The sequence below is a fragment of the Manis pentadactyla genome, chromosome 3 (genome assembly GCF_030020395.1).
Source record: "Manis pentadactyla isolate mManPen7 chromosome 3, mManPen7.hap1, whole genome shotgun sequence".
Taxonomy (NCBI): domain Eukaryota; kingdom Metazoa; phylum Chordata; class Mammalia; order Pholidota; family Manidae; genus Manis; species Manis pentadactyla.
The window spans coordinates 56,859,427-56,886,631 of NC_080021.1; the positions used below are offsets into that span (position 1 = coordinate 56,859,427).

Sequence of the window (27,205 nt, forward strand, 5' to 3'; positions counted from 1 at the left end):
TATCTGTGTTTTGGATTATAGCCATTCTCATGGGTGTGTAGTGCTATTTTATTATAGTCAGTTTTCATTTCCCTAATGATTTTTTATGTTGATCATTTTTCCATATGCTTTTTAGTATTTTATATTTTCTTTGATAATTTGCCTATTTAAGTCTTCTGCCCATCTTTTTAGTTGGGCAATTTGTCTTACTGAGTTGTAAGAGTTCTTTATTTTGAATATAAGTCCTTTATCATATACATTGTTTACAAATATTTTCTCCTGGTCTGTATGGGTCCTTTTATCTTCTTTTGAAGCACTTATGTTTTTAATTTGAATGAAGTTCATTTTACCACTTTTTTTTAATGGTTTATGCTCTTGGTGTTGTGAGAACTCTGCTTAGCACGGCATCACAAAGATTTTCTCCTTCATTTTTTTCTAGCAGTTTTACAGTTTTAGCTTTTACATTTAGGTCTATGATCCATCCTAAGATACTTTTTTTTTGAAGATGTGAGTAAGGTTCTTAAGTTTCTACAGAAACCTAGGTTGTGTCAGCACCCTGCACTGAATTGGGTTGGCACCTTTATCAAAAGTCAAATGAACTTAAAAAGGAAGGGTTTGTTTCTGTACTTTTAATTCTCTTCCATTTATCCTAGTTACCTATCCCTAAGCCCATACCACACAGTCTTGCTTACTACAGCTGTCTTACGGTTTCTGTTTGCGTAGTGTAGCTTCTCCCATACGTTTTTGCTTTCGGTCTATGTGTGCCTCAGTTTAAGGTCTGTCTCTCACAGATAGCATATAGTTGAGTCCTGGTTTTTTTTTCAGTCTGACATGTTTTTTCTGTCTTACATGTTTTGGTCCTCTTCCTCCTTTACTTTCTACTGTGTGAAATATTTTTTAGTATGCCATTTTGATTCCTCTGCAGAAATTTTTACCTATTCTTAGTTATTTTTTGTGGTGGTTCTAGGTAGCAGAGTATGCATCTTTACATAGTCTACCTCAGAATAATACTTAATTCCAGTGAATTATAAACTGAGCTCCAGTATATCTCCTTTTACTTCCCCCTTCTTTGTGTTGTTATTGTTATGTATTTTACATATATATATATGTTGTAAACCCAACAGTGCAGATTCTTTATACAATCTTTTCTTCTTTAAAGAATTTAATGAGAAAACTACTGTGTAGATTTTTATATTTATCCATGTATTTACTATTTCCAGCCTTCCTCATCCCTTCCTGAGGATTGATGTCTGGTGTCACATCCTTTCAGCTTCAGGGCCTTTAGTGTTTATCATACGGCAGGTCTGCTGGCAGCAAATTCTCAGTCTCTGTTTATATGGGAATGTTCCTATTTGAAGAATAGTTTTGTTGACAGCTTTTTTTCTTTCAGTATTTTGTGCCTTTCCACTGTCTTCTGGCCTCCATTGTTTCTGATGAAAGTCTTTGGCCTCACTGAGCCGCTTGGATTTAGTAGGTTAATGCTGTCTGTTAAGCTTGGGAAGTCATTGACCATTATTTTTCAGTCCTTTTCTCATGCTCTTCTGCTTCTAAACTCCCATTACCTGTGTGTTTGAATGCTTCATATTGTATTACATGTCTCTGAAGTGATACTCATTTTTCTTCAGTCATTTTTTTTCTGTTCTTGTGATTAGATAAGTGTATTGATCTTTCTTCAAGCTCACTCATTTTTTTTCTGACATCTGAATCTGAACTCTGCTAGTAAGTCCCTTTTGTTAATTTTTCATTTCAGTTTTTTTGCTTTCCAACTGCAGAATTTCTATTTGCTTTTTTTTTTTTTTTTTTTGGTCATTCTATTTCTTCACTGAGATTCTCTATTTGTTGAGTCCATACTTGGCATTAAATCTTTGTATCTTGCAGGGCAAGTGTTCCCTTCCTTGTTCTTCAAAATCAACCATCTGTTCTTCTACATGAGTTTTAGAATCAACTTGTGAATTTCATGAAAAACCCTGTTGCAATTTTGTTTGGAATATAATACATTTATTGATTGATTTTGTAAAGAACTGCATCTTCCTATCAATAGACCTTTGCTTGCTTAGTTATTTTTTAAAAATCCTTCAACAAAGGTTTATATTTTTTTCCTTAAACTTCTAAGGAATGCTGTAGGATTTATTCTTATGGGTTTTGTTATGCCACAATTTTTATTTTTATTACATTCTAATTCATTACATTGTATTACTGATGTTTGTGTATATGTCACATCCTTGATTAAATCTCTCATTAGTTTATAGATCCTTTTGGATTTTCTATATATGTTATCATATCTCTGAAGTATTGTTATATTTTTTCCTTTCCCTTTTTATATTATTGTACTTTCCTGGGTCTTTGGAGTTAAATAGAAGCAGTTATAGTGAGCATCCATTTCTTTTCATCCTGACTAAGGGAAATGATTCTGTATTTCATCATTGAGTATTGGTATTTTCTACAGGCTGTTGGTAGTTGTGCATTTTCTTTGCTTTTATTTTTAAATTAAGGAAGTTCTCTTCTATTCCTAGTTTCTAAGAGGCTGTGGTGTGTTCTTAATACTTTAGTTTGCATCTGTAAGGATGATCATGTGGGGTTTTTTAAAATCAATTATTGTGATAAATCACATTCATATATTCTCAAATGATAAAATACTCATTTGTGGGATTACTCATGAATTCACCATTTTTTTAATTGCTGTATTTGAATTGTAATAATTTTAGTTGGGATTTTTACGTGTGTAATGAATCTGGTGTCAAATTACACCAGTCTTACAAATAGAGAAATAGTCCCTCTTTTTCTGTTCTCCAGTATCATTTCAGTAAGATTACTACTGTGTTCTTTGAATGTTCACTAGAACTCCCTTGTAAAACAATCGAAGTCTTATATTTTCTTTAGTTGTTAGTTTTATGGATAGATCTTTAACAACTTACTATGTTGTTGTTTTTTAATGACTAGAATTTGTTCAAATTATCTGTTTCTTTGGAGATTGATTTTGACATATTTTCTAGAAAATTGACAAATTTCTATAGGCTTTACAATACATTGATATAAAGCTATTTTCTCATGATTTTTAAACACTTTACATATCTTTATCCACTTTCAATCTCACTATTGTTTCTACTACCCTTTTTCTCTTATGTTTGGTAAATTTTAAGTCTTTTCAAATAACCACTCTTTTAATTTCTTGATATTCTTGATTGACTATATTATTCTCCTGTTTCTGTTAGTTCTTTTTACTTGGGCTTAATCTGTTCTTTTTTTTGACTTCTTAAGTTAAATGCTTTCTCAGTTGTTTCTATTACATACATTTAATCTACAAATTTATTTTTGAATTACATGCTAACTGCATCTCAAAAGCATTAAGAAATAGTATTTTTCATTGTCATTCATATTTTATATTTGTAATACCTCCTTTATAAAGCTCAATTCTCTAAAAATTTTCAAACTTTAAAATTTTTCCTTATATTATCAACTTTTTCATTTATTTGCATTTTTGTAAGAGAATATGTTCTCTATGACACTGATTCTTTATTGTTAAGATAGTTCTTTTTAATCTTTGCAATCTGTATATATTTGATGAAATTTTTAAATTTTCCATGTGTGCTGGAAAAGATTATGTAATTGTATGTTCAGGATTCAATATGTATTTGTCAGATCAAGCTTATTAATTGTATTATTTAAATCTTTTAAATATTTGCTGAATTTTTTTTTCTGTTCACTCCATTAACTACCAAAAGTAGTATATTGAATTCACTCATGGTTGCAGATTTGTTAAATTTTTCCTTGGAGTTATGTAGTTGAAATATCCCTGGTGAATCATTATTTCTATTATTGGATAGTGACTTTTTTTGTGCCTAATAATGTTTTTCACCTTGAAAGGAACTCAGTCTGCATACATCCTTTGTGAGGGAGAATGAGTAGATTTGCCTATTGCCTGATAAGTATTTTTCTACCTCTATATTTAGAGTGTGTTTCTTATCAGCATATAGAGGTAGATTTTTGTTTTTTGATAAAATCAGAAACATTTGCTTTTAACTGGTGAGTTTATTCTGCTATGTATAGTAATTAACAATATATTTGTATTTATTTCTGCCATTTTATTTTCTGCTTTTTATTTACCCTGATTTTTTAATGCTGATTTTTCTCCTTCCATTTTATATCTTTAGTAAATTTTCTTTTCTCCCTTTTTTTCTCTACTCTTGGTTTCTAAGTTCTATATTCACTGTCTTTTATTTAATGGTCATATGTTGTTCTCAGTAAATAATTTAGAACCGAGTTGTATATAGCCCTCCCCAAAGTTAACCATTATTGTATTTTATACAGTCAGTGCTTCTTTTCATTTACCTATGTATTTGTCACTTTCTTTCCTCACCATTCCAGATTCATCTCACTCTCCATTGCAGTTCAGTTAGCTTCTTAACTTCATTCAGTAGTTCTGGGGAATGGGTGTTGATAATGTTTAGGTCTTTTAATGTCTCTCTTTCATCTCACTCTCTCCATTGCAGTTCAATTAGCTTATTCTTAAAGAACTCCATTCAGTAGTTCTTTTGGTGAATGCGTGTTGATATGTTTAGGTCTTTCAATGAAATGTTTTTAATCTTGCTCGCATTCTTGACGTATGATTTAGCTGGGCCTAGAATTCTACCTTGCTAGTCATTTTTCTCAGGGCTTTGAAGAGTGTACCACTGCCTTTGACATATGTAGACTGTTGCTGTGAGGCATCTATTCTCGGTTCATCATTGTCTCTTTATAGTAAACTGTCATTTCTTCCTGGTATTTAAGAGATCTTCTCTTTGGGCACTTGCAGTTCTACTATGTTGTATCTGGGGGGTATTTATTTATATTTTCCTTGGGATGTATTATTCTTCCAAAATCTGGAAATGCTAGTATTTAATCAGTTCTGAAAAATCTCTGTTATATTCTTTAATATCACTTTTCTTTATTCTTTGTTCTCTCCTTTTGAAACTCTATTTGTACTTAATCGGTTCTGAAAAATCTCTGTTGTATTCTCTAGTATCGCTTCTCTTTATTCTTTGTTCTCTCCTCTTGGAACTCTATTTGTAAATATATATATTGGTTACTTTAGTTTTCCATCTGCCTTAATCATTCCTTCATTATCTATATTCCTCTCTCTTTGCTTCATTCTGGGTAATTTTATTAGTTGGAGCTTCCAGTCTTCTGTATTGTCTTCAGACAGGATTATTCTGCCATTTGGTACTTCCTTTAAGATTTTAATACTATTGACTATATTTTACAAACAATAAAATAGTTATAAAATACAGAAATGGTTTTTTTGTTTTTTCTCAAGTATACCTGATGTGGTTTTTTTTTTACTTTTTATTTTGGTATCATTAAGCTACAATTACATGAAAAACAATATGTTGACTAGACTCCCCCCAACATCAAGTCCCACCCACATACCCCATTACAGTCACTGTCCATCAGCATAGTAAGATGCTATAGAATCATTATTTGTCTTCTCTGTGTTGTACAACCCTCCCCATGCCCCCATCATACATTATGTCTGCTAATAGTGATGCCCCTTTTTTTCCCCTTATTCTTTTCTTCCCACCCATCCTCCCCAGACCAGTTCCCTTTGGTAACTGTTAGTCTATTCTCAGGTTCTGTGAGTCTGCTGCTGTTTTGTTCCTTCAGTTTTTTTTCTTTGATCTTATACTCCACAGATGAGTGAAATCATTTGATACTTGTCTTTGTCCGCCTGGCTTATTTCACTGAGCATAATACCCTCTAGCTCCATCCATGTTGTTGCAAGTGGTAGGATTTGTTTTCTTCTTATGGCTAAATAATACTCCATTGTGTATATGTACCACATCTTCTTTATCCATTCATCTACTGATGGACACTTAGGTTGCTTCCATTTCTTGGCTATTGTAAATACTGCTGTGATAAACATAGGAGTGCATATGTCTTTTTCAAACTGGGCTGCTGCATTCTTAGGGTAAATTCCTAGGAGTGGAATTTCTGGGTCAAATGGTATTTCTATTTTGAGTTTTTTGAGGAACCTGCATACTGCTTTGCACAATGGTTGAACTAATTTACATTCCCACCAGCAGTGTAGGAGGGTTCCCCTTTCTTCACATCCTCACCAACATTTGTTGTTGTTTCTCTTATAGATGGTGGCCATCCTTACTGGTGTGAGCTGATATCTCATTGTGGTTTTAATTTGCGTTTCTCTGATGATTAGCAATGTGGAGCATCTTTTCATGTGTCTGTTGGCCATCTGAATTTCTTCTTTGGAGAAGTGTCTTTTCAATCCCGTGCCTATTTTTTAATTGGATTATTTGCCTTTTGTTTGTTGAGGTGCATGAGCACTTTATATATTTTGGATGTCCACCCCTTATCAGATATGTCATTTATGATTATATTCTCCCATACTGTAGAATGTCTTTTTGTTCTATTGATGGTGTCCTTTCCTGTATAGAAGCTTTTTAGTTTGATATAGTCCCACTTGTTCATTTTTACTTTTGTTTCCCTTGCCAGGGAGATATGTTCATGAAGAAGTTGCTCATGTTTATGTCCAAGAGATTTTTGCGTATGTTTTTTTCTAAGAGTTTTATGGTTTCATAACTTACAGTCAGGTCTTTGATCCATTTCGAATTTACTTTTGTGTATGGGGTTAGACAGTGATCCAGTTTCATTCTCTTACATGTAGCTGTCCAGTTTTACCAGCACCATCTGTTGAAGAGGCTGTCATTTCCCCATTGTATATATCCGTGGCTCCTTTATCGTGTATTAATTGACCGTATATGTTTGGTTTAATATCTGGAGTCTCTAATCTGTTACATGGTCTGTGGGTCTGTTGTGCCAGTACCAAATTGTCTTGATTACTGTGGCTTTGTAGTAGAGCTTGAAGTTGGGAAGTGAGATTCCCCCCTGCTTTATTCTTCCTTCTCAGGTTTGCTTTGGCTATTCGGGGTCTTTTGTGGTTCCATATGAATTTTAGAACTATTTGTTCCAATTCATTGAAGAATGCTATTGGTATTTTTATAAGAATTGCATTGAATCTGTAGTAGATTGCTTTAGGCAGGATGGCCGTTTTGACAATATTAATTCTTCCTAGACAAGAACATGGGATGTGTTTCCATTTGTTGTGTACTCTTTAATTTCTCTTAAGAGTGTCTTATAGTTTTCAGAGTATAGGTTTTTCACTTCCTTGGTTAGGTTTATTCCTAGGTATTTTATTCTTTTTGATGCAATTGTGAATGGAATTGTTTTCCTGATTTCTCTTTCTGCTATTTTATTGTTAGTGTATAGGTATGCAACCGATTTCTGTGTATTAATTTTGTATCCTGCAACTTTGCTGAATTCAGATATTAGTTCTAGTAGTTTGGGAGTGGATTCTTTAGGGTTTGTTAGGTACAATATCATGTCATCTGCAAATAGTGACAGTTTGACTTCTTCTTTACCAATCTGGATGTCTTGTGTTTCTTTGTTTTGTCTGATTGCCGTGGCTAGGACCTCCAGTACTATGTTGAATAACAGTAGGGAGAGTGGGCATCCCTGTTTTGTTCCCTATCTTAGGTGAAAAGCTTTCAGCTTCTCGCTGTTAAGTATGGTGTTGACTCTGGGTTTGTCATATATGGCCTTTATTATGTTGAGGTACTTGCCCTCTATACCCATTTTGTTAAGAGTTTATATCATGAATAGATGTCGAATTTTGTCGAATGCTTTTTCAGCATCTATGGAGATGATCATGTGGTTTTTGTCCTTCTTTTCATTGATGTGGTAGATGATGTTGATGGATTTTCAAATGTTGTACTATCCTTGCATCCCTGAGATGAATCCCACTTGGTCATTGTGTATGATCCTCTCAATATATTTTTGAATTCAGGTTGCTAATATTTTGTCTAGTATTTTTGCATCTATGTTCATCAGGGTATTGGTCTGTAATTTTCTTTTTTTGTGGGGTCTTCGCTGGCTTTGTATTAGAGTGATGCTGACTTCATAGAATGAGTTTGGAAGTATTCCCTCCTCTTCTATTTTTTGGAAAACTTTAAGGAGAATGGGAATTATGTCTTCTCTATATGTCTGGTAAAATTCAGTGGTGAATCCATCTGGCCCAGGAGTTTTGTTCTTGGGTAGTTTTTTGATTACCAATTCAATTTCATTGCTGGTATTTGGTCTGTTCAGATTTTCTGTTTCTTCCTGGGTCAGTCTTGGGAGATTATATTTTTCTAGGAAGTTGTCCATTTCTTCTTGGTTATTCAGTTTGTTAGCATATAGATTCTCATAGTATTCTCTAGTAATTCTTTGTATTTCTCAGGGGTCCGTTGTGATTTTTCCTTTCTCATTTCTGATTTGTTTATGTGTGTAGATTCTCTTTTTCTCCTAATAAGTTTGGCTAGGGGGTTATCTATTTTGTTTATTTTCTCCAAGAACCAGCTCTTTGTTTCATTGATTTTTTTCTATTGTTTTCTTCTTCTCAATTTTATTTATTTCTTCTCTGATCTTTATTATGTCCTTCCTTCTGCTGACTTTGGGCCTCATTTGTTCTTCTTTTTCCAGTTTCAATAATTGTGACTTTAGACTACTCATTTGGGATTGTTCTTCCTTCTTTAAATAGGCCTGGATTGCTGTATACTTTCCTCTTAGAACTGCCTTCACTGTGTCCCACAGAAGTTGGGGCTATGTGCTGTTGCTGTCATTTGTCTCCATATATTGCTTGATCTCTGCTTTAATTTGGTCATTGTTCCATTGATTATTTAGGAGCATGTTGTTAAGCCTCCATGTGTTTATGAGCCTTTTTGTTTTCTTTTACAATTTAATTCTAGTTTTATACCTTTGTGATCTGAGAAGTTTGTTGGTACAATTTCAATCTTTTTTAATTAACTGAGGCTCTTTTTTGTGGCCTATTATGTGGTCTATTCTGGAAAATGTTCCATGTACACTTGAGAAGAATGTGTATCCTGCTGCTTTTGGATGTAGAGTTCTGTAGATGGCTGTTAGGCCCATCTGTTCCAGTGTGTTGATTAGTCCCTCTGTGTCCTTACTTATTTTCTGTCTGGTGGATCTGTCCTTTGGAGTGAGTGGTGTGTTTAAGTCTCCTAGAATGAATGCATTGCATTCTATTTCCTCCTTTAATTCTGTTAGTATTTCTTACACTTATGTCATTGCTCCTGTATTGAGTGCATATATATTTATAATGGTGATATCCTATTGTTGGACTGACCCCTTTATCATTATGTAATGTCCTTTATCTCTTGTTACTTTCTTTGTTTTGAAGTCTACTTTGTCTGATACAAGTACTGCAACAGCTGTTTTTTTCTCCTTATTGTATGCATGAAATATCTTTTTCCATCCCTTCACTTTTAGTCTGTGTATGTCATTGGGTTTGAGGTGAGTCTCTTGTAAGCAGCATATAGATGGGTCTGGCTTTTTTATCCACTCTGTTACTCTGTGTCTTTTGATTAGTGTATTCAGTCCATATACATTTAGGGTGATAATTGAAAGATAATATACTTTTTGCCATTTCAGGCTTTGGGTTCATGGTTACCAAAGGTTCCAAGTAGCTTCTGTACTATCTTACCATATAACTTAACTCGCTTATTAAGCTATTATAAACACATTGTGATGATTCTTTATTTCTGTCCCTTCTTATTCTTACTCCTCCATTCTTTATGTGTTAGGTGTTTTATTCTGTATTCTTTTGTGTTTCCTTTGACTGCTTTTGTGAGTAGTTCATTTTATTTTTTGCCTTTAGTTAGTATTTGGTTGGTCTGCTTTCTTTTCTGTGATTTTATTTTCTCTGGTGTCATTTATTTAGCCTCAGGAGTGCTTCCATCTAGAGCAGTCCCTTTAAAATATCCTGTAGAGATGGTTTGTGGGAGGCAAATTCCCTCAACTTTTGCTTGTCTGGAAATTGCTTAATCCCTGTCAAATTTAAATGATAATCATGCTGGATACAGTATCCTTGGTTCAAGGCCCTTCTGTTTCATTGCATTAAATATAGCATACCATTCTCTTCTGGCCTGTAAGGTTTCTGTTGAAAAGTCTGATGAGAGCCTCATGGGTTTTCCTTTGTAGGTGATCTTTTTTCTCTCTCTGGCTGCCTTTAATACTCTGTCCTTGTCTTTGATCTTTGCTGTTATAATTATTATATGTCTTGGTGTTGTCCTCCTTGGGTCCCTTGTATTGGGAGATCTGTGGGCCTGAGAGACTATTTCCTCCCCCAGCTTGGGGAAGTTTTCAGCAATTATTTCTTCAAAGGCACTTTCTATCTCTTTATCTCTGTCTTCTTCTGGTACCCCTATTATGTGAATTTTTTGTTCCGTTTGGATTGGTCACACAGTTCTCTTAATATTCTTTCATTCCTAGAGGTCCTTTTATCTCTCTCTGCCTCAGCTTCTCTGTATTCCTGTTCTCTGATTTCTATTCCATTAACAGACTCTTGCACCTCATCCAGTCTGCTCTTAAGTCCTTCCAGACATTGTTTCCTTTCTGTTGTCTCCCTCTGGACCTCATCCCTTAGCTCTTGCGTATTTCTCTGCAGGTCCATCAGCATGGTTATGACCTTTATTTTGAATTCTTTTTCAGTAAGATTGGTTATATGTATCTCACCAGACCCTCTCTTTGGGATCGTCTGAGTGATTTTTGACTGGACCAGATCCTTCTGCCTTTTCATGGTGATAAAGATCATTGTAGGCAGGTAGCATATGTGTCAGCTGGGAGAACAAAGTCCCTTCCTGCTTGCTGGTGGCCGTTCCCTTCTCCACTGCCTGTGTCGGTTACCCACAGACAGGGAGCAGTCTCTGGGATAATCTCCTCAGCTGCCATGGGCCGGCCAGCCCTCAGGATACCACAGAGCCCTGCAGAGTGTGGCAGACAGTAAGCGTGTGTTCTCCTGCAAGAACTGCGCCCCTTCATGCCCTCTGGACCTTGCTCCAGCTTCCTCTCTCTGTGCTGGGCCAGTTAGCTGTGCATTGGAAGAGACTCTGCTTCATTGCTGTGAGCGAGGCCACTCTCCAGCTGCTCTGCCACTGTGGTGGGTCAGCCGGTTTGCTTGCAGCACCGGCCAAGGGGAGTGAATGGCAGGTGGCTTATTGTGAGGGGCTTCGTGGCTGGGTTACCCACCAGAGGGTTGGCACACCTGAAATTCCTTAGGATTCCCAGCCTGCTGGGCTGAGTGTGCCGGGATGATTTTGTCCAGCTGTTAAGCCCTTGTCCCTTTAAGAGCTTTAAAAAAGTACCCACTTTTCTTTTTTCCCAGGGCAGCTGGCTGTGGGGACCCACTCGCAGTCTCTGTCTTGGATATTACTTTTTTGTTTCTCTAATGTCCAGTACACCATGCAATGTGTGTCTTTGCTCCCAGTGCAGATTACTTGGGCTGGTTATTTAGCAGTCCTGTGCTTCCATTCCCACCCCACTCTGATTCTTTCCTCCCACCAGTGAGCTTGGGTGGGGGGAGTGTTCAGGGCTTGCTGAATCAGTTTTTGTATCTTACCCTTTTTGTGAGATGCTGAGTTCTTGCAGATGTAGATATAGCCTGGTTGTTGTACTGTATCTTCTGGTCTGGTCTCTCTTTTAGGCATAGTTGTATTTGTTGTATTTTCAAAAATATATATTGTTTTGTGAGGAGATTTCCGGTGCCATCTTGAGCCTTCTCATCTGGCTACCTGATGTTTTATAGTAATGGCTTTTAACTACCTTTCAGTCATACACATTCATATTTTTTGGTCTCTATTAGTTGTTATCTGAAGGTTATGGGATTCTAATCCTTCTGTTTATTGGATCTGTTTACTCTCTCTTATGTTGTATGATTTCCTAGTGTATTTTGTAATTTGTGACTGTAAATTCGCTTTGATTAGAACATTGTCTCTAGGAACCCTGAACATTGAGTTTGAGGGTATATTCTTCCTTAAGAGTTTGTTTGCTTCTGCAGAGATAACTTGAGTATTGTTGAACCTGGACAATTTTTATGCTCATTTCTCAGCTTAGGTGTTTCTGACCAACTGTGATATATAAATTCAAACCCCAAATCCACATGAGTCATTAGCCCATGGTTATAGATTCTTCAGGAAAGACTTAATGTCTTCCACCTAAAGGCCAGGATGAAAAACCAGTCTTTCTTGATGTATTCCTATGTTGATGAGTGACTTTTATTAATGGCTTAGTTCCTTAGGGCCCTTACTTTATCCTGAGTATCTCATTTCTTGTCCTTAACCCCTCAAAATGTGGCTGACTCTGTATCTCTTTTTCCGTCCTGGTGTTCAAGGTTTGGATTACCAAGAGCAACCTTTCCTCACCCCTTTTTCTCCCACTCCCTGAAGCTATCATGTCAGTGCTCATGGTGATGACACTGACTTTTATTTCTCTCCATTTGTGCCCCCTGATGTTTTTTTCTATTTATTTCCCACATAGCTATTTTTAAGTTGGGATTTTAGCTAGGCATTTTATAGCTGGAGGCCTTACTTTACCTAGTTTATCTTTATTGTTATCAGTGGAAGTTATTCATTGTTCATTTATGCTTTTTTCTTTATGGTCGTATGTTCTATTTACATGATAATTGAAAACTTCATTTTTTTTTTCATAATTTACTGATATTGCACTTTGGTTAAGAACTAAAAACAATAGAAATGAGTATAGAGAGTAAATGACAAAAGAGGAAATATTTATGAGGCATTGGGGAGGCAGAGAAGAGGAAGGGAAAAGTGGAAGACAGGGTTACCTTGAGCCTTTGAAATTAAGAAAAATGGAGTGATCTAAGATGCCTGCCTGGTGGCTTGGCTGAGTAGGTGGTAGAGCAGATGTTCCCTTGGAAACACTGTTTGACCTACCATTGGAACATCCAGTTGGAGTGGACCAGTAGGTGTATGAATGATGTCTGTGTACTTGAGAAAGTTCTGGACTGCAGATTAACAAAAAATACAAACACAAAAATGGCAACTTTGGAAATCTGTAGTACATAGTATATAGATGGTAGGTGAAATGATAACAGTAAGTGCTAATTGCGCAGAGATGGCATACAGAGCAGGAGAACATATAATCAAGGACAAAATTCTGATAAATGCCTGTGTGCACAGAACAGTTAGAAGGCTAAGAAATAACTGTCAAAGTGAGGGGGCAAACCAGGAAGTTTTACAGAAGCCAATGAAAGAGGATTCCACTTAAAATTTTTTAATTTAAGTCAGTAGTGATTTGCTATGAAGGAAAGAAAAACAGAACTTTGGATTTCACAATTAGAAGGTCATTGTTAGCCTTTGCCTGGGCATCATTAGGAGAGAAAATTTAATGATTTTAGCAGTGAAAGGGGAGTTAAATTTGGGTGATAAAAAAACTTTTTTATTTTGAAAGGAAGGAAATGCATTGGGAAGAGACACAAGAGGGTGGTGTGAATGATTTTGTTTTTATATGGAGACATTTCTAGGGTTTACTTATTAATGAATTTCAGTAAAGTTTATTTAGTAAACTTAGGGGCTAGAAGGGGAAATGATTGAACGTTTAAGAGAAAGTGTATGGAGAGGGCAAGCTTCCACAGAAAATAGGGTTTAACTTGAAAAGTCATATGTTCTTAAGGACAAGAACAGGATGCAGGTGACAGTTCAGATTCTGGGGATAGTTCAGATAGTTCAGATATTGTAGAGGATTTGCCATGGGTGAAAGTTTAAAATAGTCATGGAGGAGGAGACAGGGAGTGGTAGATAACTAAGAACCATTGATAAGTGGCACTGAAAACCTCATCAAGGTAAATGATTCAGATATTTTTTATGGCATCATTCTTCACGGTATGTGTGATTTTGTTTATTTGTTTTAATCTTTATTTCAGCGATACTTAGCATCCTGGGTGTAAAGGACAGAATGTCAAGTTGGAGTGAATATGGTGATAGGAGAAGCAAGGGGAAAGCAATGTTGGGGGTGTTAAAATAGTGTGTCTTCAGAGCTAATACAAAACGAATCAATAGCCAGTTTGGGGTTGTGTTTTTTTTTTAAGTGTATTCACCTAGGACTGGGCACAAATAAGGCTAAGGAGACTAGAAACTAAAACAATGGTCATTAGTAATTTTTTTCCCCAATTCTGCACCAGAAGGTTTTCACATTTTCATTTCAGGCGCCCTGTGTTACTCAGGAAAGGGGCATGTAGCTATAAGACCTCCTGGTAGGTGGGGACTAGGAGAATCAAGATAGAAGAGACCTAGAAAGATGAGAACAAATACAAAAGTAGAGAACCAACAGGTTGGGCTGCTACCTATTATTTTGATTATTGTGCTCTTTGGCTCTACAACAATGTTCCTAAGAAAGGAACTGCACCAGTGATTATATTCTTTTCCACTGTGTTTTTTTGTTTTTTTTCAAGGCCTTCTGTGAAACTTTAGAAGAAACAAACTACCGTTTTCAAAAAGAACTACTTGAAAAACAAAAAGAGGTAGAATCACTGAAGAAATTGCTTAATGAGAAGCAACTTCATATAGACACCCTTGAGGACAGAATCAGGTGTGTTCTAAAACTTGTGTTTTTAGTCTATTCAGTTCTTAATATGCTGTGCCAAATGCCCTTGTATTTTATTATTTAGGAAATTTCTGATTTCAGAAATCTTAGACTCTTGGTTTACTTTGTTATAGATTGGGAAAATTGTCTTTGATTATTTATTAGAAGGCTGTACATTTGTAGGGTGGAAACTTCAGGAAAATAAGCCTCTGGGTATTCAACAAGATAAGCATTATGCATTTTAACCTATTTAAATGGTGTCTTTTTTCTAGGCATTTATGCCAACTTTCCACATGTGAAAGATCTAGTTTATTTTCTCATCAACATGTAGTGAATTGATATTACAAATTATTTTAAATTAATCATAAGTACGAATTCTCCGTTGATTCCAAGTCAGCAGTTTATTAGCTTATTGATTTCTAAAAACTGAGGGAAACAACTGGGGAAATAGACATTAAAAATGACTGAAGGCTGCTAAACCTACGTGCATTCACATATAACAATAAACATATACATTTTCTACTCATAGAAAATAACTTGATGCTTAATTTACTTTTAGAACATTGTCTTTAGAACCTGAAAAATCAGTACATGTGTCAGTAACAGAAGAAGGTGGACAGTTCCTAAAGGTGGAGTCCTCTGCACTTGAGGTTGATCAAGATGTCTTAGATGAAGAAACTAGGTAAATAATGTTTGATTTATTATAATCTAACCATCTAAGTAATTGGCAGGAAGTAGGCATAATACTCTATAGAGAGTACTTTTTTATGAACTCAGGGTTTTTGTATCATGAATTGGCTGAGCAGAGAAAGACTATAGATAATCAAGACTGTCCCTAAAAATGAGTCTTTAGCATCCTGACTTCAAATTTTCTCATTACATATTTTGAAAATATTTCTGAATTAACAGGACTGTGAGTTAATTCATTAATTTTGCAAATCTTGACAAATTAATCTCCCTCAGTGTCAGTCTTTTTCCATTCAAAAAGTGGACACTATAATAGCAACTGCCATAACCCCTCAATGAAAAGATAGTATTTTTTAAAGCACACAGAATTTTTATCACATAGAAATCTAAGATCATAATTAATCCTTTAATGGTAGTAGTTCAGCTATAATTACGTGAACAGATTTTATGTTGGGAAAGGTCATTACAAACTAGGATTTTTATTGATAATATGGTAGTGGGAGAGCTAAAAGAGTTAAAAATATCCAGTTAACATCCAGTGATGTTATCTGGGAATGACAGCTTGAAAATATTGAATTTCTCATTGAATATATAAACATTCTTCTCCACTAAATATTTATCATTAAATAATGTAATATTCTTTACATGAGGTAAAAAAAATTTTGAAAGGTTACATATACCCAATATTTTCATTGATGTATTTCTTCTTTTTTTACAGAGCTGATAATCAGCCATGCTTTAGTTTTAGTGAACCTGAACATTCTGTCAGACATAGAAGTAGCAGAAGTGGCATGTAATGCTGAAGAAGACTAATACATCACAAGCAGTTCCTTCCATTTTTATGTTTCAGCAAATTTAGATGAATGGCAAATTAAAAAACAAAAAAGAATGAAGCATTTACAAAAAAGAGCAAGACTGCACATGTATAAAGTTTACATAGTTCCTTTTAGTTATTGGGAAGGAAATATATTCAGTGCTGCTTTGCATTATCTTTTATCCAAACTTTGTATTTAATACACTAAAACAAATCTAGAGTTCTGTTAGCAAAACCCACATTTGTAAATACTGGGCATAAATTATTTTGGTGTTTTGCCAATATATTCTTCCAAACTGATAGTGTGTGCATGCACTCTGGATGTGTGTGGTTCGTGTTTAAATCACCAGTAAATGGACATTAATTGCATGGTTCTATCGGGTTGGTATATACTTCTGTGTATCTGTCACAGTATATTTTCATTTATGGTTTAAATCACTGGTAAAGATGTACTGAGTTTTAAATATTGACGTGTTTACCATCTCTAAATAAAAATTGCCCCTTTAGAATGTTGCTGCTATTTAAAAGAAGAAGAAAACTTTGTAATACCAAAGAAAAAATGGAAGAGCTACAATAACATAACTAAAGTGGTAAAAATAGCTTTGATTTTAAAAGCTAATTCATTCATATAAAAATACTATAATAAGTGTCCCAGTTTATTTTATTACACTTGTCTATTTTCTACATAATCTTTATCTTAAATCTCTACCTGTAGAATCAGTGAGTTTGCCTCCTTCAGAATACTACCTCTTTTTGCTAATCAAGGCATACTCTTCTGAAAATATAGATTGTAAGCAAATAGAGAGTTATATAAAAAATAAAAAGCCATATATACTATAAATATAAGTAGCCCTAACTATATTAACTGCCGGCATTGCATTTGTATTTCCATATATGTGAATATGTTGCTATAAGGTATTAAGACTGATTTTCTTTTTAATATATTTACCCAGGTGATGCACTTTATAATAATTAAACTATTTTGTGCCAAGTTTAATGGGTGAATTTCTTTAGGAAGAAAAGTTAGGAAAAAGAATTATGTAGTGCCTTCACTGTTTCACTTTTTACAAAAGTCTCAAAAGGTCTGTCTGTGAGTTTTATGGAAAAATGTTTATTTCAGCTTTGCTTATAAGTGCCTTGTTTCATTTTTATAGTATGAAGTAGCTCATTTATTTTCTGTTTCTGCTGTTTTGCATTTTGCTGTTAATAAAGCATTGTAATCTTGCTAGCATTTTGAAATCCCATTTGGTATATGGAACTGCATATGCTTTCTAAAAACTGAGGGAAACAACTGGGGAAATAGAATAACAATCTCCATTTCTTTTTTCTTCACCATCTACAAGTTTATTAGTATCTTGGTGTAGACATTAAGATTTGGTTGTTTAAAATGCTACTGACATAAATTAACAGATGCATATAAATTAATGGCTGTTGTTAACCTTTGATCTAAAAAGGAAAATGCTTTTTACCAAAGTACAAACAATTATAAAGTCTTTATCAAAATGCACAGGTATGCTTTCAGATCTATTTTCCACAAAGTGTTTAAAAATGTGTTTACTATCTTGGGAGACAAAGAATATAATAAACTGATCTGCTTATTCATTTCAAAATACTATTCTAAACTTAAAAAGATTAAAAAAAGAATATTTAAATTAATATCAGTTTTATTCTAATTTAAAAAAATTATCTTTGCTAAATTCCAGATATAGTTCTATATAGTCTCTGTCTTAAAGTGAAGACTTACAAAATACACTTTCAAAATCTGGTCTTTCAGAAGATTGTATTTAGTTTTGGGTGGGCAAAGAAAAACTCTTGTTAGTTAGATAAACCATTATTATTTATATTTGGAATTTACTTTTTTTACTTTTATAATGAATTTTGTTCCCTGTATTATATTCATTCAATAAATTATTTTTTCAGTACAACAGTAGCTGTGTTGTTCAGATCTTGAATACAGTTTTCCCCTTTAGTTTCTATGTTCGTCTCTTAAAATTATTGTGAATTTAATTATAGTTAACTGCTGCATTTCACAGATAAGGAATGAGTCTGATTTTCCTTTTTTTTTAAGTTTATAATGCCAGTCATTTTAAGTCTTTGTGAATAGTATAATGCACTTCAAATGTAACCAATATTAATAAAAAAAATTGAACAGAACTGAAACAGAAAATACTTTTGTGGATACTCTTTTACCCTTTTAAAAATTAAGTTCACTTATAGATAGTATAGTCATAAAACTTAGCATTTTAAAACGTGTTTTTTATCTGTATACTATAGTAAGATTAGCCATTTAAAGTGCATTTACTTAGAAAACCATGTTCCTCAGATAAATCACCTATGTAGTCTGCCTCACCTGTCTGTGATGTTAGAAGGGAACAGTGACACTAGGTCTAAGAATTATTTGTCTGGTCTTGAAGTGAATTTTGTTACTTATAGGAATAGAGGAGTTTTGGGACTATGTTAAAACAAGTTTGTATTCCCAACTAGTTTAGAAGAATCCAAATTTAACCCTCTGGGAGATTTTCAAAGAGCTGCATATTTGATCCTTGTTTTGGTTCTTAACAAAAAGAGGTGGAATTGCCTTTATTGTATTGCATTTTGCTTCTCTGCTGTTGGCTTCTACTAGCGAAAACAATATCAAAACTTCAATTTCCAATATATATGGCTTTTAGCTTGGTAACTACTAAATCACACCATATACCTTTTATAAGGACTTAAGGGAGAAAATTCTCTTTGGTCTCGGTACCAGTAAAGCCTATGCTTCTAAAAGACTGGTTTTTATCTTACAGACTCTGTTATTGTTTTCCTCTTAGTTTTGTTTTTTGGGGCAGCTCTAAGCCAAATTATAGTTCAACTAGAACTACTATGTAGATCCCTTATGAGTAATGCTTTTGTGTTATAAATATGACTTTATTTTTCTATCTGATTTTCTCTTAACTCCAATTTTCTTCTCTATTTTAGATCTTCTATTAGAACAGAGGTATTTTTGTACTGATAAAAGTCTCAGATTTGAATGACATTTTAGAGTACAATAGGTAAGAACTGGTCAGCAGTATTGACACAATTACGGCACCATTAAGTGGTGCCAGGAATTACACAAAGCTAAATTATTCTTCCCTTTAAAAGATGCCTTTAAGTAACCTCAGTGAGTGTGGAGTGCTGACGTAGGAAGGGTAGCTGGTGGTAAGCTATGGTAAGTTCTTGGCCAAGGCACAATATTGATGAACTCAGATTATGGCTTTAACCATAGCTTCAAATTAGAACAGACTGCACATTCCACTTTTTTATATTTATCTTTGACAGAAAAGTAGAAAAATGTCATTATCTCCACACAAAACAACGATAAAAAACTAACAGCCAATGTCTACTGAACAGATGAAAGATAGTGTTTTATTGTAGTAGATAGAGTTGAAGACTAAGTATAGACTAAATACGCTAATGTAGTGTTTGCAACCTTGTCAATTGCAATCAGAGAGATAGTAGTGTTAGTTGAATGGTGGCTAAAGTGTTCTGTTCATGTGTGAAATGTAAAGCCCAGCTTGGATGAAGCCCATTACTGGAAGACTCGCTCTAAAATTAACTGATCTGCCAGTTCAGTCTTACAGTTCCCTGTATAGGAGACACCATTCATTGACTAACACAGTGGTATTTGTGTTCCTCTTCTCCTTTGCCACCTCCAAACTAGGAGTTGGATAAACTTAACACTTGTTTTTCAGCTCCTCTTGTAATGAGGTTTGAGCCTGTTGACTCCATTATGGCCAGTGAAACGAATGGAAGTCTGCTCGTAGCTTCCGGGAAATCTCTTGCTTTTCCTCTCAGAGGGAAGCATTCTGCTGATTCAGCCTCTGCCCTTTCCCCTGTTTTGAACTCGGGTGATGTCCAGAGGTACTGTGGAAACCATCTTGCAGATGTGAGGTGTTGACAAGCATGAGGGGAGAGTAAGAAAATCAGAGACTGCAGCCGCTTGCGAAGCCACTATAAATTGTAGTTTTTTAATTGTACCAAGATAAAACCTATCTTAATTGGATGGAAGATGGAAGCTCCTCATTGGTGAAGCCGAGGATGGAGAGCAGGGCCCCATCTGGACGTCCCCGCGCCACCCTCAGGAGTCTGCGGAGCGGGTCGAGAGGCATCGAGGTCCAGCACCTGTGCGCGCCAGCCGGCCTGTCTTCTGAGAGCTCACAGTGAAGCACACACAGAGCGGCAGGGTGCAGGGGCTCCGGGATTGCTTTCAGCCTGGCCAGGAGTCCTGCCCCAGCATCTCCACAAGCTGATAGCTCACCTGGTTGGGCAGGTGCAGAGCTTTTAACTCAACAGAAACCTGAAGACGACTAGAGGAAGGGAACTGTTGTTTGCGGAGAGGGAGAGAAGGGTATTTGTTTTGAGCTCAGAAAACCCTGGGTTGGCGTGGAACCACTTCTGCTGTGTCCTGCCAGGTCACAGCACCCCTCCTCCCAGCTACCCCATCCCTGCCCATGCAGAGGCCGGTCCGGTTTCACTTCCCCGCTGGCAGCAAAGGGCCCACAGAGGGCCATGCAGCCCACAGAGGCTGTGGCTAGGTCTTCTCAAGCCCCTCTTTTCTGGGCCATCCCCACTGTGGGTTCACCAGGTTCTGTGGCCACCCAGACTGAAGAGCGAAGATGGTCAGGGCAGATCTGCCTTCTTCCCTATGCAGCAGGCCCATCTCCCAGCCCGGGTCCCACAGTGACTCGCAGTGGTCATCGATTTGATTTACAGTGTCAGATGAGGTACGGAGTCTTCTAAGTACTAGAGTCGGCCAGAATGTTTTGTTTTTAAGAAAACTGTGTCCCTTGGCTCCCTAAGTATTCTGAGGTTAAGGTGTTAGTGTTCAGAGAACATTGAGAGGCTTCTGCCACTTGCAATAAAGACTTGAATTGGACCCCCCCAAAAAAAATTATAAAGAAAAAAAATATAGTACTGTACTGCACTTGTTCTTTAAAATCCCCTTTTAAGTGGACCCACACAATTCAAACCCATGTTGTTCAAGGGTCAACTGTAATGTATTGTTCTGCACATATTCGTCTGCTCAGGCTGCTCTAAAAAAGTACCAGTGACTGGGTGGCTTAAACAACAGAAGTTTATTTCATCACAGTTCTACAGGTGGGGTGCCAACATGAGGGCAACAGCAGGGCTGGTATCTGATGAGGACATCCCCCCTGGGATTGCACACAGCCGCCTTGGTGCATGTGCGTGTGGAGTGCATGCTCCCTGGTGTCTCTCATAAGGACATTAGTCCTCTTGGATTAGGGACCCACCCTTATGACCTGACTTTGGCTTAGCCTTGATCACTTCCTTAGAGGCCTTATTTCCAAATACAGCCACACTGGGGATTAGGGCTTCAACATAGGAATTTGGGGAGGACAAAAACATTCAGCCCATAACCGTGTAGGTTGGATGTAACAGCATTAAATATTTACAAAGAAATTTCTCAGTTCAAAAGATTAAAGTAGACAGCCTCTTCTTTCATTTGCTCATTCAACAAATATGGAGCATCTATTGTGTGTTGACTTTTTGGTTATAAAAATTATTGAGAAATACTTGATCCCTTCAAGGAGTACAGAATGGTACGGCTTTTTATGCAGCTGATCTGTACATCCTATGGCATTGTGGTAAATGTGATGATAATGTTTTTCTTGGTGAGTTATGGGGATGAGAGGTCCAGGAAGGAGGGCAAAGATTGGCAAGCAGAAGTCTAGAGTTTCAGCTGCTTCTCAGAAATGTCAGCTCCAGCCTTTGCCCAAGTGACAAGCATCATTATCCCTAATTCTTCGTACCTCATTCAGTCCTTCAACTTTAGCTCCAAAATGCACTGACGTCCCAACCACCTGATGTGATAGGTCAAAGACGGACACACAAGCCATGGTACAACCTTAACTATTTTATTTTAACTGAATGCACATATGTTCATTTGCCAGTGTCCTAATTGGGGTTCAAGGCCCGTCTTTGGTAGGGCTTCACTAATGAGTTTCTGGTTGTCTCTCTTGCTAGGCCACACCCCTAACATAGATCCCGATCCTGGCTTTGGTTCCTCTAGAGTGAAGACATGCATGACGGAATGGGTGAGAGAGAGCACAATTTTCACACTTTTGTTTTTTCAATCCTATACTAACTTGCCTATAATTTTACCGAGTCTTTCCAAAACATCTGGCCTAGTTTTCCCAGAAATGATCATTTGTTCTCATATTTCATTGTTTCATATACTGTTAATAAATTCATTTAAAATTTAATTTTAAATACAGCTTGTATACTCAAATTTGGAAACAAACTGATACCTGGTAGCCCCACAGCTCTCGGGAGGAAGCAGAGGGTGCCAGTGCTCTGAGCAGGAGCCTCCTAGCCACACACCTTCAGGGCGCCCAGGCGGCAGTGAGTGCATTTTATAGAGAACATGCAGGTCAGTTGGTATTCTGAGGTGTAGGGAGGACAGATTTATACCTTAAATCTAGCCAACTCTTCATCTCCATTGCCATCACTCTGGTCCGAATCACCAAAGTATCTCAAATGGCCTATCAGCTGATCTCTCTGCCTCCACTTTTGCCCCCCTATGATCCTGTCCCCTGCAGTAGTCATGGTGTTCTTTTTGAAAAACATAAATCACATGTTTTTTCTCTACTTAAAAACTTTGAAAAGTGTCCCATCGTGTTTAATGTTACACCATTCAGGCCTGCAAACATTATTTCACTCTGCCAACTGCTCTCCCTGATGCCAGCCACATGCCCACCTTCTTGTTCCTTGAGACTATTAAGATCTTCTGCCTCCTAGCCTTACCATATCCCCTGTTCTAGAATGCTTTTACCAGAGGCCTGTCTGGCTCTTCTCTAAGTCTCCAAGCAACCTCAGTAGTCCTTAAAACAGTCATCTCAATCTCAGATTTGTTATTTACTTTATTATTGTCTGTTTCACCTCCCCACCTCTCCAACGCTTCCCCCAAAAGGCAAGGCTTTGTCTTTTCTCCTTCATCCCTGTCCCCCTGCCAAATTTAGAAAAAGATATGGCAAATAGAAAGAAAGTGCTCAAAAATATTTATTGAATGATTAAGACTATAAAGGCTAAATTAGGAAAATATAAGGGAAAACAAATGTATTTAGAAGGAAAGATTAAGCCTTGGGGATTGATACTCTTCGTAGATTGCTGTGGTACAGAATGAGGAAGAGTGACACAGAGAGGAGGAGGTTTAGGGAGGCAGGGGGTGGATTCAGTTTGGGACATGCTGGATTCGAAATAGGCAATCCAAGTGGAAATCTCCAGCAGGCAGTTGCATACAATCATCCAAAATTCAGGGTTGAAGTCTACCTTATAGAACTAGAGTCAGATTAATTTCTATGTAATGTCCCTCTTGTTCTTCCTACCTCTTGTCCACAGTACATGGTCTAAAACCTATTAAGGATGCATGTTGGCAGTACTAAAATGAAGACAGGAATCCATGACTCTGTGCTATGGTGACGAGCATCATGGAAATACACCTGATGGGCTCAGGTGTCTCATCCAGTTAATTTGTTTTCACTCTGTAAGTAATTTGCTATCAGAGAATACCATGTTTTTCTTCTTTCTTCAGAGGAGATACAGTAATAGCACAATATCACAGAGTTTTTTTTTGTGTGGAGTTTTTTTTATTTAACATTTAAAGCAAAGTTTAAGGAAAAGAAGAAAATGAAATAAAGTGAAAATATTTGATCTCACAAGTAAAGAAATATTGCTGCAATATATGTTTTTTCATAATTGGCACAAGAGTATGGAGTAATGAAGTTTGTATTGCTGGTGGGAGTATGAATTGGTTTAATAATATTTCTAGAGCTGATTTGGCCACATACAGTAAAGCCATTAAAAATGTTCATAGCCTTCAACCTAGCAATTATACTTCTAGGAACTTAAACAAGAAAATACATGAAATGATTAAAGATTTTGCTCAAAGGATGTGTATCACATTTACCACAAACACTTCAACCAAAAGTTCCAGTCTTAAGGAGTTTTATTAAATATTTCATGGCATATAAAAAATATTGGATTTTTTGCATCCAATAAAGTAATGTTGCAGAAGCTTTAAAGATGTTCATGATGTACCACTAATTGAAAGTAGGAGGCTACAAAACAGTATCATCTCAGTTTTATAAGTAAATACATATGTATTATGCATCTTATGCAGAAATATACAGTACAATAATAGTCAATGGTTTTCTACTTGATAGGATTGTAAAGGAATTTTCTTTTCAGAATCTGTATTCTCAATTTTCTACAGTAAGCATGTATTACTTTGTAATTTTTTTAATAATAATAACTAATATATATATATTGCCCCACCATCTACGCTGTTTGACTCACAGGAAATTCCTCAAACTGTCTGTCTCCTCCAAAAGGAAGATAATGCCATCTAAACTACAGCGTTGTGACCTAAATGGAGTGTTAATAAGCCCAATCTATCACCTAGGCACTAAATGAGCAGAATCTGATATCAACCTCCTGCACTGAATGCTATCATCATTGGCCGTTCAGGAGTCCATCTGTAAGCCTGAAATACAGTGGAAATTTTTTTTAAACTGACGTAGACTAAATGTCATTCATTAACTAATCAGGTTATTCCATCACCTATATTTTAATTACCCTATGTTTTAAATTTTGAAGGCTTAAATAGCTTTATCCAGTTTATAAGTATTTTTTGTTCTAACCATATTTCCAAGTGACACATTCACTAAATGGTAGTTTGTCAAACTAAACTTAAAATGCCTTTTTAATCTGTAAGATAGTAGAAATTTGTATAATTTTGCCAAGAGACAAAGTGGTTTTGAACTGACAATTAAACAAGAATAATATAACATTTATCTGACACATGGGACTTGAGGAAGCAGCTTAATAAGAGATGAGAGGTAAGTGGAGACTTATGTAAAGAATCTCATGAGAGATTGCAAAGTGAGGCGGGCCAAACAACGAGATGAAAACAGGTTTGAAGTTGGCTAAGAAGGGACAACTGACCACCTCAACTAAACAGGCCAACCAACAGTGCAAAAGATTTTCCCCACTAGAATACAAGTGAGCAAGGAGATAGCCACCCACACGCTCCCTGGTTCCTCCTGGAGGCCTTCCCGTTGTGGCGGTTCATACGGCACACACAGGCAATACATGCACCAGGTCACAAGAGCAAAGAAGACTTTGGCCCCCTCCCTGCCCCTGTGCTGTTAGACTGGTGTGGGGCCATGTCAGCCCTAAAGACCTACCTACTGCCATGTAAGGAAATTCCTCACTGAGCCACAACTGCCTGACAATTCCATTTTTCTAAGTGTCTTCATTTGTACAGTGGGTCAACTCATGGCTTGCCACACGGGTTATAAGAAGATGGCTGGCACTACATTTTTTTTTTGTTTGGCATCAGTCTAACAATCACCAGCTCTAATTTTATGCTTATTAATCAAAAGAAAGGCTGTGTGCATTTTATTAGAAATAATAATAATAATAAGGGAGAAATGTGGGATTCACATATAAATCAAGTATAAAAATCAAACGAATAATCATAATTAACCTGATTGTTTATAGTTCATGATGCGTGATCAAAACCGAAAGTTTCTGTTATGACTGCCCTTGTACTGTTCACCATGTAAGAACTTATTCACTATGTAAGAACTTGTTCACCATGTAAAAACTTGTTCGTTATGCTTCAGAAGATTGGAGACTGTTGAGAATTAGGCTTGGGGTTGATTAATGATTGTGCATTGAGTCCCCTATATAGAATTTTATTGTTGTTAACAACCATATGATCAATAAATATGAGAGATGCCCTCTCAAAAGAAAAAAAAAAGGCTGTGTTTAGGTGAGGTGATGTTTCTGTGGTAACTGGACAGGAATTAGAAGAAGTGAGAATTTGCCTCCTGTCAAATTAACTGAAGTATGCATGGTGAAAGAAGAAAAAGTTACCAAAGTATATGGGCTCAAACCCCCTGAAAGGAAAGAAAGAAAACCAGAGAAATATGTTAGAGAAAGCTGGGCCAGACAAAGGCAGACAGGCACTCAGTGTGGGAGGCTGATAATTCAGGATGTCAAACATCTATCCTTCAGATACTCAGTCAACAATTTATTTAATAGGGTCTTAGAAAAATCGACTTTATAATATGTGGACAACTTTGTGTTCAAAATAAGACTTTTATTGTACATCCTGAAAACAAATGCGTTTAGAAATGTATTCCTTAGCTAAATAATACACTCGTTCCTCCCTAAGGGTCCCTAGCACTCTGTACATTCCTCTGGTGGAGTACTGACCACTTGGGGTTGTACTCATTTATTTTAGACCCATCCACCACCTAGACTCTCAGCAGCTCTTCCTTGCTTAGGTCATGAGGCTGGCATATACCCAGTCTGGGGCTCAACAGATATTTATTGTGTATGAATGGGGTGACCGATCTTGGAAATACATTTAAAAATAAGGTATTTGAATTCGTAGCCCCTAGTCAATTTATACTCTTATACTTCATAACTACTCACAAGTAATATGGCCAAAGGGGCAGTCTATTATAACTAGAAGTACTTGAGAAATTAGTTGGTTCAAGTTGAACTTCCAGCATAAATCCCTTTCATAGCGCATCTGCCATTCCCACAGAAGCAGCTCTGGTTTGGGAAGCTCACCTGCAAGTGTTTGAAGCGTGGTAGTTTGCAGGCAGATCCTACTTCACTAGAATCTAATCCTGGGATGATTATGGTTGAAGCAACCTGTGGAGTCTTCTGCTCCAAACCCCTCCCCTTACAAATGACACCTCAGACCAGAAAGATTACGTGAACACAGGGAGTGAGTGCTGGAACATCATGTAAAACAAGTCTCTTTGGCTCCTGTCTCATACTTCTTTACTTCATACAAATCTCTCCTGTGTTTGGTTATATCTGCAAAGATTTCATGGGTGATGGATCATAGCCATTATCTGGGAATTACTGTTCTCCATAGCCAATGGACAGAGAAAATCAATTTTGTCCCTGATTCTGGGTTCCAGTTCTACCTCTTGGCCTTAGGTTGACAAAGACTGGTGAAGGAGGGTCATGGATCATATTTTAATACCAACAACCAAGGGTCATCAACTTGCTGAGCCCTGCCCTGTGCGTCACACCCACCTCCCGGAAGTCGGCCTGCTCCAGTGCCTGGCCACTTCGAAGAGAGGAGCGCGCTTTCTCTGAATTGACTGGAACCTGAGCCCCCCTCAGTCCTGCTACCATCGTGCGGTCCTGCTTCCTCTTTGCGAGTGAGCACTGAAAACCCCTCCCCTCTGAGGCTGCTGGTTAACACTGTTTTCTCTGTGTGTGCATGGC

The 27,205-nt window shown here is 36.6% G+C and overlaps 1 protein-coding gene and 1 long non-coding RNA gene across 2 annotated transcripts in view; both read left to right on the top strand.

The window, feature by feature from the left end:
- SNX16 (sorting nexin 16) overlaps positions 1 to 17,136 on the top strand; it is a 43,921-nt gene extending 26,785 nt beyond the window's left edge. The window contains exons 6-8 of the mRNA XM_036919424.2: positions 14,276 to 14,412; positions 14,966 to 15,088; positions 15,812 to 17,136. Of these exons, the coding sequence (XP_036775319.2) occupies positions 14,276 to 14,412; positions 14,966 to 15,088; positions 15,812 to 15,890 (339 nt within the window). The 3' untranslated portion in view covers positions 15,891 to 17,136. The remainder of the gene's footprint in view (positions 1 to 14,275; positions 14,413 to 14,965; positions 15,089 to 15,811) is intronic.
- Positions 17,137 to 20,962: 3,826 nt separating this feature from the next.
- LOC130682867 (uncharacterized) lies at positions 20,963 to 25,332 on the top strand. The gene is made up of 3 exons (XR_008996262.1): positions 20,963 to 21,984; positions 23,288 to 23,432; positions 24,247 to 25,332. It is a non-coding gene; the product is annotated as an uncharacterized LOC130682867 (long non-coding RNA).
- The last annotated feature ends 1,873 nt before the right edge of the window (positions 25,333 to 27,205 follow it).